Consider the following 14891-nt stretch of genomic DNA (forward strand, 5'->3'; position numbering starts at 1 on the left):
TTTTATTTTTATTTTGTTGGACTATTAAATGCGTTGTGTTCCTGTTGATTCAAGTTTCATGCAGGCTGGAACATGAACCTGTTATGCTTGCACAAGTGCGTTGTGTACAAATACAAAGAGCGATGATTCATTGAGCCGGCCAGCCAGAAACACGAGAAACAACAGAACGAAGCGAGCGTGAAGCGAGATTGAACGAGATGAGCCGTTGATGCTGCGAGTGTGGAATAAGGCACGAGTAGGAAGCGAAAGAGATACAGCGACAAAGGTCATCCGGCAACCTTAACATACTGGGCGAAAACAACACTTTTAGGTAATAATCACTATAAAACCATTCTAAACACACAAAAATCCATATGAAACCAATAAATATTACGTAATAAATGAATCATTTCATTCTCTGAATGTTATATCATCACTTTAAATGGATTTTATGCGTTTTAGTTATTTTTTCATGATTTTAAAACACTTTGTAGTTGTGTTCCTCCTCCCACAACATTCTTTTACTCGTCCATCGCTAGCCTCGCACTCGTGATGCTGTCCAGGCATTATTTCGAGCGGCGCATTCAAGTTTGCGTGCTCTGAGCGATGTATGAATGAACACCGTTGTCGGCCAATCGCAGCGATGAGTGATAGTGTTGTTTATTTATAAACGCCGCAGTGTCGTAGTGTCGGTTGCTTCCTGTGCATCAGCAACTAGTGTTAACCTGCTAACGCCCCAGAGGAATCCACCCCGGCGAGGATGGCGTACATGAACGTGAAGGATTGGTCCGTCGAACAAGTGACCGACTGGTTGAAAGGTATTCGCAATTACTTAAATTAGCAATGGTTACTTACAGTTTAAGCTAATACTGCTCAATTACATCAACCTTCAGTTCATGCTTCAATTGTTTAACAACTTGAATTCACTTAGAATGTATTCTTACTGTTTCTATTTGTAGGCATAGATCCAGCTATCAAACCATATGTGGATTCAAAATCCTTCGAGAATAATGGTGTGAATGGTCATCGATTGTTGAATTTGAGAGTGGATGACTTGGAACACCTCGGAATGGAATTTCTTGGACATCAGGAACTTATTCTGGAAGCTGTTGAACATTTGAGAAATTTTGTGAGTAAAAATCAAATAAATTTATACTAAAAACTCAACTAAATAATCATATTTTTAGCATTATGAGTTGGATAAAGAAAATCTCCAAATGTTAGCCATGCATTTATCATGCACATCAAATTCTTTAAACCGTGAACTCCATACTCAACCTGATGATTCAAAAATGTTACAAACACAAACATTATCCGACGTCCACACTGTTTTAACCATGATAAAACCCTTGGTTTGTTGGTTGGATAAAGCGCCATTTGCCGGAGACAAAGTCTACAACGAACTAAAAACGAGTTTGCTTCAAATGGGCCTGGAAATGGCTACAACCGCACATAGAGACAACTTTACCGTCACACCGAACATATCCATCAGAGATATTTGTGATCGAATCACGAAATTAGCGGATAAAATCATTCAGGAGTTTGCTGATCCTATGATTCTGCAACCCGCAACACTTGATTTGTGCACTATTAAGAAAAAAGAACAGGATTGTGGTTTTAGTATCTTGCCGAGCAACAATGGCGTCCATCAAATTACAGAGATTTCTGTTTCGCATATTAATACAAAGTTAGAAGATGGAGATGAGATTGTACAGGTTAATTATCAAACTGTGGTTGGATGGAATCCGAAGGAAGTCATGCATCTGTTGGAGATAAGTCCGTCGGAAATTGTTTTAACCTTAAAGAAACGCCCGAGACATACGAAAGTTTACGGTCAGATTTATATGAAACCTTATCGACTACCAAGTAGGAAACGATCGGCGCCATTTTCCAGATGGAATGAGAATTTACCATCACCGAGACTTTTGGCTATTCCTGATTTACCTCCGATTGCTATTCATAAGTAAGTAAAAACATTTTTACAGTTTCCTGTAATGCGCTACTGGTTATATATTTATTTCTGCTCTGTTTGCTGCAGATTAGCACAAGCCGCACCAATTCCCGAAGTCGATGCCGATGTGAGTTCGAGCGAAAGCGATGGCGAACCACCTGACTCTCCACTCGAGAACGCCGCGCGTTTATACCCGCTGAAACCGCGCTCGGTGCTGCAGCGCCGTAATACAATTACGGGCGCAACGCCAATGAGTGTGCGCTCTAGCGCATCGCTCGGCCTCGAAGAAGTGAAGCACACGCTACGCGCTGACAACTACGATGATGAGCCGTACATTCGCGATAAAAGTGCCTCGTGCAGTCACGGCCTCGAGCGCGACTTGCGACCATCGACGGTGATTGGCTTCGGGTCTAGTTTGCGCAAAAAGATTGTCAACTTTGATGACACACGGACGATTATTGATACGGCAAGTGAGAAAAAGTTGTATGTGCAGCAGAACGCGATTAGCGCTACTTCCTTAAGTAGTTTGCGTGATGAAAGTATTGAGTTTATTGACGAATGTGAAGATCTCCAGGATAGGAGTAAGATGGCGCGTCCGGTTACCGACGCAAATGACAACGAAACTTCCGCTTTGGTGAAAAAAGAAAGTGTCAGCACAAGTCCGCCATCTGTGAAATCCATTAAGGAAAGTATCAATGAAGCGCACAAAGCGAGATCACCGCCTGTTACAGTCCGAGATACTGTTTTAGAAGATTTTCGCATTGATAACATTATCAAAAAGTTCGAAAAACCTACAGTTGCGCCCAGATTGAGTAAAAACTCACAACCACCACCGCCTCCACCAGCAAAACCTGTTGTTCTTCCAAGAACTACAAAACTGAGAGGTAAATTAGACAAAAGTCACAGTACACCAGCATATGACATGCAAGAAGAGCTCGAAGAGTTAAAAACAGAGGTTAAACCTGTCAAAATCACTGAAAAACAACCCGAAATACCTGCTAGGCAACCAGTTAAACTTGAAGTTGAAAAGGTGATATACCAGAGAGTAAAATAAAGTACGAGTTGGGTATACCACTTGTACGATATCCACCTGTGATTGAGGTTAGGAAATCCAAATTGGATGTGCCACCGAAACCACCTCCGCGGACGAATATACCAGAACAGTACAAAAAAGATGTTCAAGTACCAGTACAAGATGCACAAAAAGAAAAGACTGATTTTGATATATTGAGTGATGTGCCCCCAAGCACGCCGACAAAAATTCAATATGGCGGCGCTGTCACAATACCAGATCAAGATTTTGATCCTAAACAAGCATCAACGCCTGTAACGAAATACTTCAAGGAAAAAGAAGACACGCCGCTGAAGAGTAGCATAAGTAATCTGACATGCATCAGCAGTAATTCTTCACGCGACGTGTTTAAAATCGACACGCACAAACAACCAACGAAAGAAAAAGAACACAAAACATCGCCGAGTACTTCCCTCGTGCGCGCCATCTGCAATTCAAGCAAGAGTAAAAAGAAAAAGAATTCTTTGCTTCTAAAACGTCGAAAAGTCAGCGTGAATGATGTGAGTCCGGGTGAAATGCAAGGGTTTTTACATCAGAGGCTAAAAAGCAAACATGATTCGAACATTCACTGGGAAAAACGCTGGTTTGTCTTAAATCAGCACTGTTTATATGGTTTTGCATCAAAGGAATCAACCAAAGCGGAGTGTTACATTGTTCTCTCTGGTTTCACCGTGACTGAAGCCACCGAAGTGAAATCACGAATGAACGCATTCAAAGTATATCACACCGGCACGGTGTTTTACTTTTCTGCGGAAAGCAAAGAAACGCTCAGCGTTTGGCTGGAGACTATCACGATTGCAACCGCGCCAGTATTGGATTTATCTAAGTCAACAGATGAGATTCAATACTCCGAGACGGATAATGAGAGTGATAATGATACCAGTACTCTATCATCAACGAAGAGTGAAAAATCCGATGGTATTATTAAATTTAACTCGCTGAAAAAGTTCGCGTCACGAAAACGAGATGTCAGTGTTAGCAGCAGTAGCGGCAGCACTAGTTTAGACAGGAAAAGGTTTTTCAACAAGTCAAATCCACAAAAGAACACCGTACCAGTGCCAACTGCACAGTTTAGATCGTATAGAAAAATAACTAATTCAACAACAATTGGAAATTTCACATCACACATTCCTAACTTTGCGAATGTTAACAAAACCACTTCTGTATGTGGTAATGAAAGTGAGGTTAGATCATCCAAAGCAGAAGGGTCGAAAAGTATGGTTAACACCACCGCTAGCATTGATTCCATACCAAATTCTGTTCAATCAGAACTTCCAGTTCCTAATAATCCAGTTAAACTATCCACGCGACATGCCAGTAATCCCACACTTTGTAATATTGATCAGTTTCCTTTGTATGGTTTTCCACACCATCATAAATCACGGAATGATGGAAGTATGCAAGGTTTGCTGACATTAGAGGAGTTAATGATTAGGGAATCGCAAGGTATGGTCACTGATCTACCTCCGATCAACCCGAATTTGATCCAACCTGATGTGGTGTACGGAGAGGTGCCTACCCGGACACGCGCGCATAAAACCCACATGCGGACATCTTCAGATTGTACAGATACAAAGGAAACTGTCAAAAAGGAAAGTTCTTGTTTCGGTAAGCGGTCATCTTCGATCAAATCAAGGAATAAAGATAGAGAATTACCGAGAGAAGTAAGACTGGCGAATCATTCATTGCCACGAACACCACAGAAGCAGAATTATCTATCGCACAAAGCCAAGTCGACATCGTCGAAGAGTTTGAAGGCTTCGGATTCGTATGAGATGATTTACAGGCCGCAAGTGACTACGGATGTGCAATATGCGCAGAATAGGAGTTTGTATAATGATCCGCATGTTTCTTCGAAGGTGAAAAGTATGAGTTTGAAAAATACGCCATTATCCTTGCCTTTATCTCGGGATGATAAAAAGTATAGTTCGCATGGGTTTGAATTACATTTGGATAATACTGGTGCTTCCCAGAAGAAGAGCATGTTTAAGTTTTTTCATAAAAAGGAGAAAGATAAGCACTCTTCGAAGATGGGTTTGAGTTATGACAGTGGGAGTAGTCCGTCAAGCACGTGGAATTCTCCAGATCAGGTAATATTTATTTATTTGTTTAATTATGCAGCGGCCATTTTATTTTGTGTTTTTTGATTTTTGCAGTTTATATCATCATCGACATCAGCTGATTCCTTCGCTACAGATTCACCTGAATTCTCCGATCGGATGGGTTTGTCACATTCGCAGTCACAAGTGATACAGGATTATCCAGGACTTGAATATCCGCCGGTTTTCGAAGCGGAGACGTATTCTCTGTCGAATCCGCAGGGCACACTTTTGCGCAAACAGTCGAAAAAGTGATGGTTAACGTTTTTTCGCCCGAAGGCGAAACCGAAATTGAAATCAAAACTTTGTGCAATTATTCCAATTATTAATATTTAAATACTACGCTTTATTAAACTTTTAAATCTAGATATTTTTATGCCACAAATGAAATATTAAGATGAGGCTCTCAGATATTTTATTTAACTATGAATGTATTTATAGACTAGGTAGGTAGTAATATGTAAATTTTATTCAAATTGACTCAGAAACGTTTTTTCTATGTGTACAAAGATGTATAATAAACGTTTTGTTGGCTGTTAAATATATAAAAATTAATTCTAATATTTAAAAGTAATTTTATCCTGTAAATATTTAATTAAATTTTATTTTTTATTTTAGTTAGATTGTTTAAGAGCGGATTTTGAAACGGTATTGGCAAAACTAGCTTTTTACAGTGCATTGTCAAAAAATAGAAGTGTTTTAAAATTATTAGATGCGAAATTAATTTCTGTTTGATTTACTATAGTTTTAAATGCTGAGCATTTGATATTTTCGAAAATATTGCAGTTTTATAACACAAGACAAATTAATCACTTTTTTTTATTTGTTGCAAGGTATAATATTCTTTGCTTTTTATACTGTTGCTACCGGAAAAGTAATATTATTGTTGTAATATTATTGAAATGATAACCCCCAGGAATGAGCTAAAAAGAACTTATTTCTTCAAAAGTTGCAAATGGCGGTCGAGCGCACCGAAGTCAAACAAAAAAAACCATAAACAAACCGAATTTATCAAAACCAGAATCAAGCAAAGCTCCGAAAGTCACATTTTTAATCGTGTTATACTGTTTAGTACAAATGTTTTTACCATGGTCACATTTTATAACAAAGGGAAACAATAACTGGACCAATGGAGTCTATGGCTACTCTTGGGACATGATGGTGCATTCGTGGCATACTACCTTAGTCATTGTTAAAGTTATTGATAATGAGAATAATGGTAAAGAATTGTTTTTGGATCCCACTGTTTGAGTGCACAATGATCGCTCGAATAAACACGCAGACATGTAGTTACAATACGCAGAATGTATGGAAGAAAACTTTAAAATTGAAAAGCTACATAAAATCATACTAAACTCGGAGATTTTGTACAATTTAACGATTTATTTGTCAAAAAAATCGAGTTTTTAGAAATTTCACTAGTTTCATTAAACATTGCAGCATGTTTCGGTATAGGTACTATGCCAATATCAGACATTTTACATGTCGCAGTGTTTAATAAAACTAGTAAAATCCATAAAAACTAAATTTTAATTAATAAATAAAATTTCATCAAGAAAAAGCTCCAACAATTCAAATCTTATCAATTTATGTCGATGTATTATGCCGTTGCAAGCTGAAAAGTGTTGTTTGTTCTAATATTTTTGATTTTTTTGTTCTTTTTGATCTGAATTTGTGGGAAAATTTAACAAGAAAAATAAAAATTACTTATAATTACACAGATATATGAAATTTACTGAAAACCTACAACATATTCCCTTCTGGAATAAACTTAGCTTTATCCCCATTTTGTATCTTTAATAACACCTTAAATATTACCATAAACAATTCGCCCGTTTCGGCAAAAAACATGCGAAATATTCTCAAATGTCAACCAAAATAAACATTTCACGAATATCGACAACATAATTTCAAAATGCTTTTGCTTAAAACAACAAACAATTTGTTATCTACTGAATATTTATAACATCCTCGCAAATCTAATCTTAACTTTCACTTCATTACCCATCAGTTTGTATAACATTGCCATTCTGGATTTTATCACGCTCTAATGAAGAGAAACCGACGTGTGCGGAACATTGCGGCGACAAATTGGCTCGTAAACAAGTCAATCCGATTTTACGAGCGTAATCTCACGATGCGAGGGCGTCATTTTCTTCCGGTTGCCCGCACAAGACGCAATAGTAAACATTCATTATAATCCGCACCACCAACAGTCAACAAGTGGTTTCTTTTTATTCCCACACACACACACAACATACTCACATACGCATCATATGTACAATTTGTATACAAACAAACCAAATATTAAATTATTAAGCAATAGTAATAATAATTACAGTGCAATGACCTAAACTCGTAAGATAATTCAATTCAATTAAATTTGCGCAAAATTCAACAACAGTTCATTGCACTGCAATAAATAAACACAAATCATGATATTATGATTTTATGAATTTTAAACACACTGTATATAGGGACACGTGCATGTGGATCTGCATCGATTTTATCCCCCGTTCGCGGGATGGGTCGTCATGGTGACACGCGTGCGTGACTTTTCCGCCGGCGTATATAAAATGCCGGCGGTGTCGCTCCGAAACATCAGAATACCGCCGATGGCAACAAGATCATCGTTCGCGAATTTGCATTGTTAACTCGTCTGTTCGGAGTGCAAAGGTTGGACTAATCGCGCACGCAGTCCATCAAAACGCGGCTTATCTTACAAACCGCTCAAAAAATTCACCTCTACCGAGTGTTTTACACCGAAAAATCAAAACATCATTCTACATCAATTACAAAGTAACATATATTCAACACTATCATTAATCTTAAATTAATTAAATTGTTAATTTTGTTGTTTTATTACTGATAAAGTTTTGAACTCAATTTTTTCGGGTTTTGAGAGTTTTATTCGCCGTTGCACTTTGTAACTAAGCGATTTAAGGATATAAATAGTTGCTGGTTGTTGTAATAATGCTCTGCTATTTTTAGTTTGCCGCAGACGCTGCAGTTTCACTTGCGGGGATGGCCGCGCGTTGTGATAACAACAATTTGAATTCGAAAGTGCCGAAAATTTATACATAAACCACTTTCGATTGATCACAACTACCAAAAAACAATAAACAAAACAAATTATGATGAATTTAAACATGGCGCACATGGATTTCCTCTTTGAACACGTGCATCCTGCGAGTTTGTCACTCACCAGAATATTATTCGGTAATATAATAAACAAAACAAGTTTATTTTTATTCTAAACTAAAATTTTTAGGTTTTTTGATGTTATTTGACATCCCTGCTGAACGTGGTGGTTCAGAAATTGACATCCGATGGGGCGATCCGATGACATGCAGTTTTCCACTGTTTTCTTTCATGCCGCGGCCATCTTACCCATGGATGTGTATTCTTTATGGTATAATGTGGCTTGGAGCATTAGGAATATGCCTTGGATTCAAGTTTCGTGCATCGTGTGTCTTTTATCTTCTTCCTTATTGGTATATTTTGTTCCTGGACAAAACATTTTGGAATAATCACAGTTATCTTTATGGATTACTCGGTATATTGATGATGGTATCCAATGCTGGTGAACATTTATCAATTGATGCCTTTTTACACTCTCGTGGAAAAGCTAGAAGTGAAAAACAAGATGGCGTTCCGTTTTGGAATTATTTCCTTTTAAGATTTCAATTGTTTTGTTTATACTTTTTTGCTGGATTGAAGAAATTAGACATGGAATGGTTGGAGGGGTATTCCATGGCTAATATGGGTACACATTGGGTTTTTGATCCGTTTGGGTATGTTTTGTATCTCATAACCTCATTTAAAAGCTAATATGTGATTTTATCATTTTTAGGTTAATTTTTACAACTGAACAAATTGATTACCTCGTAATTCACATCTCCGGGTTTTTATTGGATCTCACCATTGGTTTCTTTTTATTATATGGAAAAACACGTCCGTTGGCGATGGTTTTCTGCGGGATGTTTCACTTAATGAATTCAAGGTTATTTAGTATTGGGATGTTTCCCTATGTGTGTATTGTGACAATGCCGATTTTTGTGATCCTGATTGGCCTATCGTGCTCATTACACGAGCGAAAAAGCTGTTTTTACAAAAGAACAAGATGGCGTCCAACGCACTGAAGTCAAACAAGAAGAAACCATAAACAAACCGAATTTACCAAAACCTGAAACAAGCAAATCACCAAAAGTCACATTTTTAATCGTGTTATACTGTTTAGTACAAATGTTTTTACCATGGTCACATTTTATAACGAAAGGAAACAATAACTGGACCAATGGAATCTATGGCTACTCTTGGGACATGATGGTGCATTCCTGGCATACCACTTTAGTCATTGTTAAAGTTATTGATAATGAGAATGGTGGTAAAGAGATGTTTTTGGATCCCACTGTTTGGGTGCATAATGATCGCTGGAATAAACACGCAGACATGTTGTTACAATACGCTGAATGTATGCAAGAAAACTTTAAAATTGAAAAACAACAGAAAAACATACCAAACTCGGAGATTTCGAACAATATATCGATTTATGTTGATGTTTGGTGTTCGTTGAATGGACGCTTTCAACAGCGAATGTTTGATCCAAACTACGACCTGTTAAAAGCAAATTGGTCGCCATTTTCAAACGTAGAATGGTTACTGCCCATTTTATATGAATACAGTGATTTTCGTGAGAAGATGAAACTGATTCAAGAAGAAGTATACTCATGGTCAAACTACAGTGAGGTTTTATTCATTGCTGATTTCCCTGGTGAGAAAAAATTAAAATTTAAACAAAATGGCTGCTTATGTAATTAATACTTACTCATTTTAGGTTTATATTTGGATAACTTTATAACCGAAGATTTAACCAACATATCGCTTGTAATTATTGAAGGCACAGTCCTCTACGAAATCGAAGACGAGCCCACAAGTGCTCGTGTTCTTAATCAAGGCGATCGAATCTCACTCAAATCGAATGTGTTCCATAAAGTTAAAACAATTAGCGAAACGCCGAGTTGTTTTATGTATACGTTCATAAACGGTACACTTGCAGAGAACCCGGAATTGTATGAAGTGAGAAGAGTATCCAGCTCGCCATTCCCGTTAATTGAAGACAGTCCCCAGACAATTGAAGATATCGCTAAAATGTTTGAATTAGTTAGTATGGCAGTATTGCACTTATTATATGACGAACCGATGTTGAGACGTGCAATAATTGACTGAACAACAAAGGGAATCAAAACACAATATGAAATATTTAGAAATCTGTGATAAAAGGCAACTATTTTGATCTCACACATGTAATGTTTTTTGGAAATTAACTGATCTCAAAGAAGTTAATATTTTGTTGCAAATAAATTGAATTATTTTAGACAACTTGTTTTACATCAATCAAACAATGTATAAACTGCGCATGCGCACATCTTGGCGCTGAATTTTAACACCTCTAACCTCCATAAATTTGTTTGAAAGTAAAAATTGTCTAACTGAAAATCATTGTGAAATATTTGTGTAAAATGCCTGAACGAGTGGTGTGTGAGTATAAAAACTTCTCAAAGAGATTTTATAACACCAGTAATGATTACGCTAAACAATATTGCGCTATTTATAATGTCCGTTTGGATAAAATGAGAAGTGTTCTTGAAGAACAAATTAAGAAGAAATTTGGGAAGAAATATCCTGTTTATAAATTACCTGAATTATCCAATAATGTTTCTCAGAAGTGTATTGTGATTGGCACGTTATTCAAGGATCAAAAACTTAAACCATCAGTATTAAAGCAATTACAAGCAGAAAATCAACTTGTCCCGCAACCTGTCCACAAACATTTCACTGATGAAAGTGATTCTGTTTTCATTGAGGATGAAAGCCAAAGATTTAAACTAACAGGTATTATTAAACAACCCCTAACAAACAATGATTAATACTTTAAATATTACAGGAAATATTGATGTTTCCCAGTTGGTCACTGGCATAACTTGTGCTCTGCTTGGTGCTGATCTTGGTGATGGAAAATTTGAAGTGGAAGAAATCATTTTTGCCAATCTAAGACAACAAATCAACTTACCACTACCTACAGATGATGTTTATGTGGTCTTCATGAGTGGTTTAGACCTACAAAACTACGAAAAACGTCTGATTAATCTCCAACTTCTTTCGCAATGGATTGCAGGATGTTTAGGCAACCTGCACGACATCGATACATCAAAAATCAGCCGCGTTATAATCGCTGGTAACTCAATTCAAGCGATTAACAGCACAGAAAAACGCACTGTGTCAATGACTACTAATGTTATTCAATCAGATGAAAATCTCGACGCGGTCAAAACGTTAGATACCTTTTTATCTCAACTATGTCAAGTTGTTGAAGTTGATATTATGCCAGGCGAGTCAGATCCTTCTAATCACGTCTTACCGCAGAAAAATCTTCATATGTGTATGTTTCCTGAAGCTGGTATTTATCAATCAATGAATTCTGTTACTAATCCGTATGATTGCGAGTTTGGTGGGTGTAGAATTGCGGGAACTTCCGGTCAGCCTATTACTGATATAATGAGATTTTCGGATATTGATAGTCCGGTAAAAGCGTTAGAGGCGTGTTTGAAATGGAATCATATGGCACCAACAGCTCCTGATACTTTAGGATGTTTTCCATATTACGATAAAGATCCGTTTATCATGGAAACATGTCCGAATGTATTTTTTACTGCTAATCACGGAAAGTTTGAAACGAAAATTATTAAAGGGGAAGATGGACAAGTTGTGAGATTAGTTGCTGTTCCGGAATTTGCGAGTACTAATACTGTTTGTTTGTTGAATTTAAAAGATTTGAGTTGTGTACCGATCTGTTTCACATGTTAATTATAACAAAAAAATATTTTTCTACAAGTTTTTAAAAAACAAATTTTGTTTCTTTGTGAAATTTTGGTTGCCTATAGTTGAGATGTTTATTTCAAATTTACTACAAGTAATAACCTAAAAATGGAAAAAGTGCTTCAAACAAACATAAGAAACGTAATAAAACAACCGAATTATAAATAAATAAACTATAATTAATATAATTCCAGGCAAGAAAACTACTTCATAATAAAGTTTTCACCCCAACAGACCTTCTCAATGCTTGTTTAGATAGAGTCAAAGAAACTCAACACCTAAATGCATTCATTACTCTTACAACCAAAGAAGCCCTGCTGGCATCAACACAATCCAATGAAATTTATCAAAAATCAAATGACAGAAATGAACTTGATGGAATTCCAATTGCAATAAAAGATAACTTTTGTACAGCTGGCATCAAAACAACTTGTGCTTCAAAAATCTTAGAAAACTTTACCCCTACATACAATGCAACAGTTTATAAAAGATTATGTGAAGCTGGAGCTGTACTCATAGGCAAAACCAACTTGGATCAATTTGCTATGGGTTCAGGAACAGTTGATTCAATTTATGGAAGTACAAAAAACAGCTGGGGATTTAAAAACACAGAAGATTTTTGTATTGCTGGGGGAAGCAGTGGAGGTAGTGCTGTTGCAGTAGCAACAGGAACTTGTTATGGGTAATATTTTATAACTGCCATGTTGGTTGCATATTTATAACCTAAAAACTAATTTTACAGAGCCATTGGATCAGATACCGGCGGTTCTACACGCAATCCAGCTTCATATTGTGGTGTAGTTGGATTAAAACCAACTTACGGTCTAGTTTCACGTTTGGGATTAATCCCGTTAGTCAATTCAATGGATGTACCTGGTATTTTAACTCGTTATGTTGACGATGCGGCCATTTTACTGAATGCCATCGCTGGACATGATCCGGACGACAGCACAACTTTAACAAAACCTTACAAATCAATTCGTTTACCTTCCGCGAAACAATTATCCGTGAAAGGTTTAAAAATCGGTATTCCTGTTGAGTACGCATGCGAAAATCTTGATCCTGAAGTGTTGGAGACATGGAATGACATCGCCGCCATGTTGGAAAACAGTGGCGCTGCTGTCAAACAAGTTTCTTTACCTCATACTGAATTCAGTATTGTTTGTTACTCGATTTTGAATCAATGTGAAGTGGCGAGTAACATGGCGCGGTATGATGGAATAGAATTTGGTTACAGAGCTGATGAAAACGAATCAACAGAGAAATTGTATAGTAAAACGCGTAGTGTTGGTTTTAACGAAGTTGTCAGAAATCGCATTTTGACAGGCAATTATTTTCTCTTGACGAGAAACTATGAAAAGTATTTTAATCAAGCGTTGAAAGTGCGCAGATTAATTGCGGATGATTTTTATAATGTCTGGGAGGATGTTCAAGTGTTACTTACACCGACAACTTTATCTACAGCACCGAAATATAAAGATTTTGTACAGAAAACTAATCGAGATCAGTGTGCCATGCAGGATTTTTGTACGCAACCAGCCAATATGGCGGGTGAGTTTATAACTAACAAAATTAAGAAGTAATTTTTAATTTGTTTTATTTTTAGGGATCCCAGCGGTTTCTATACCGATAAAACTGTCGAAAACAGGTCTTCCGATAAGTTTACAAATCATGGGACGTAAATTAAGTGAACCTATGATTTTAGCACTGGCTAAATTCATTGAAAATGCAGTACAATTCCGCAAACAATAGCCATAATAACCAAAAAGGTTCAAACTTGCATACAATGTGAATTATTTAATTTAATTCTTAGAAATATTGCAGTAAATGTGTTTTCTTAAACTCAACTTGTGATATTTAGTCCTCGCCGGCTGGAATTGCATCCTCTAGACGCCTTATGAACTTAACTCGGATTTCTGTGTTAGTATCACCTTTTAACTGATCCTGAAATCAATATTAATTTAGTTTTTTTTTGTTTTAAATCCAAATTTTTCAATATTTTTGTATTTTTTTAGTTGTTACCTGTACAATCCAACTCTGAATGTCCAAATGCACCATTTCTAGAGCGCCTCTTAGTGCACCACAGATGAGATTGCAGTATTTCAAGTTTTTCATCTCTTCTGGCAGCTCAACAAGTTCAGTAAGTGGATTTGAGTCAATTATGAAGGAAAATTCATCTCCTGCTGGACTCCAGTTGGCCACGTTGGGCTGGACGCCCAGATACATACGGAATGCTGTTTGTACCTTGTCTGCTGTGTCTTTCAGATCAAGACACCTGCTGGCATGTGTTTTCGAGAGGAAATCTTCAATGAGGCGAATTCCCATGTTGTAACCCAGACGTTCGAGTTGTTTATTGACGTCGTCGACATTATCGATGTCTTTGACCATTTGGGCTACCAGTGCGCCATAGGTAAGTGTTATTAACTCTGAATTCTGTGTTTTTGTTATACAAAAAAGCATCAAAACAAATGAATATCAGGATAATTTTTTGTTGAGTTTGAGGGGTAACATACCACTTTTTTCGTGTCAACTCTTGAAGCGGAGCGAGACATTTCTATTTAAATTATAAGAACTTATTTTATTTTGCTCAATGATAATTAACGGGATATTCGGGGCGGTTTGTTTCGATCAGTTTCGATTTTATTTACACGTTCAGGTTATATTAGTTGTCATGTTTTGTGGCGTAACGTTGGTTGCATACCTTTTTATATTTAAGATGGCGGCACGATTCAAGGTAGAATTTTTTATTTTTTTCGTTTTAATTTTTGGTATTCAAATATATTATGTACAAGGGCCTTCTTCGTAGTTAACTAGACGTTAATCATCGTATTATTTGTTTAAATTTACGATTTTGCTAGATAATAATATAGAATTGATATTGTTTCAATTATTTCAGTTTTTGACAAGTTTT

The 14891-nt window shown here is 36.7% G+C and overlaps 5 protein-coding genes across 5 annotated transcripts; 4 read left to right on the top strand and 1 right to left on the bottom strand.

Annotated features, from left to right (window-relative positions):
• cnk (connector enhancer of ksr) lies at positions 1-5662 on the top strand. Its single transcript, XM_065308071.1, is given in 7 exon segments — positions 1-310; positions 474-797; positions 939-1108; positions 1167-1942; positions 2018-2956; positions 2959-5092; positions 5159-5662. Coding segments are annotated over 6 exon segments (4275 nt in total). The 5' UTR covers positions 1-310; positions 474-739; the 3' UTR covers positions 5357-5662.
• A 2016-nt stretch (positions 5663-7678) lies between these two features.
• On the top strand, positions 7679-10483 carry GC (gamma-glutamyl carboxylase). The gene is given in 7 exon segments (XM_065308059.1): positions 7679-7900; positions 8093-8320; positions 8373-8895; positions 8955-9151; positions 9154-9318; positions 9321-9875; positions 9939-10483. Coding segments are annotated over 6 exon segments (1917 nt in total). The 5' UTR covers positions 7679-7900; positions 8093-8235; the 3' UTR covers positions 10331-10483.
• A 110-nt stretch (positions 10484-10593) lies between these two features.
• Positions 10594-12003, top strand: PolD2 (DNA polymerase delta subunit 2). Its single transcript, XM_065307613.1, has 2 exons — positions 10594-10996; positions 11049-12003. The coding sequence occupies exons 1-2, from the start codon at positions 10624-10626 to the stop codon at positions 11966-11968; spliced, it is 1293 nt and encodes a 430-aa protein (XP_065163685.1). The 5' UTR covers positions 10594-10623; the 3' UTR covers positions 11969-12003.
• On the top strand, positions 12003-13822 carry GatA (glutamyl-tRNA(Gln) amidotransferase subunit A, mitochondrial). Its single transcript, XM_065307612.1, has 4 exons — positions 12003-12121; positions 12175-12662; positions 12723-13531; positions 13587-13822. Exons 1-4 carry the CDS (start codon positions 12089-12091, stop codon positions 13730-13732), a joined length of 1476 nt encoding a protein of 491 aa, XP_065163684.1. The 5' UTR covers positions 12003-12088; the 3' UTR covers positions 13733-13822.
• On the bottom strand, positions 13564-14664 carry Bet3 (blocked early in transport 3). The gene is made up of 3 exons (XM_065307614.1): positions 14494-14664; positions 14003-14413; positions 13564-13924 (listed from the first exon to the last, which is right to left on the bottom strand). The coding sequence occupies exons 1-3, from the start codon at positions 14530-14532 to the stop codon at positions 13838-13840; spliced, it is 537 nt and encodes a 178-aa protein (XP_065163686.1). The 5' UTR covers positions 14533-14664; the 3' UTR covers positions 13564-13837.
• Between the last annotated feature and the right edge of the window lie 227 nt (positions 14665-14891).

The sequence above is a fragment of the Atheta coriaria genome, unplaced genomic scaffold (assembly GCF_025399875.1).
Source record: "Atheta coriaria isolate IRGN ID8LTWV9N9 unplaced genomic scaffold, Caltech_Dcor_3.1 hic_scaffold_7_pilon, whole genome shotgun sequence".
In the NCBI taxonomy this organism is placed as follows: Eukaryota; Metazoa; Arthropoda; class Insecta; order Coleoptera; family Staphylinidae; genus Dalotia; species Dalotia coriaria.

Bases quoted from the DNA above. Each gene is read 5' to 3' on its own strand.
- GatA (XM_065307612.1), top strand. From the start codon at position 12,089: ATGGAAAAAGTGCTTCAAACAAACATAAGAAAC. The intron at 12,663-12,722 runs GTAATATTTTAT...CTAATTTTACAG, and splicing joins GCAACAGGAACTTGTTATGG to AGCCATTGGATCAGATACCG. The intron at 13,532-13,586 runs GTGAGTTTATAA...TTTTATTTTTAG, and splicing joins GCAACCAGCCAATATGGCGG to GGATCCCAGCGGTTTCTATA.
- Bet3 (XM_065307614.1), bottom strand. From the start codon at position 14,532: ATGTCTCGCTCCGCTTCAAGAGTTGACACGAAAAAAGTG. The intron at 14,414-14,493 runs GTATGTTACCCC...ACAAAAACACAG, and splicing joins GAGTTGACACGAAAAAAGTG to AATTCAGAGTTAATAACACT. The intron at 13,925-14,002 runs GTAACAACTAAA...TATTGATTTCAG, and splicing joins TTCAGAGTTGGATTGTACAG to GATCAGTTAAAAGGTGATAC.
- PolD2 (XM_065307613.1), top strand. From the start codon at position 10,624: ATGCCTGAACGAGTGGTGTGTGAGTATAAAAACTTCTCAAAGAGATTT. The intron at 10,997-11,048 runs GTATTATTAAAC...TAAATATTACAG, and splicing joins CCAAAGATTTAAACTAACAG to GAAATATTGATGTTTCCCAG.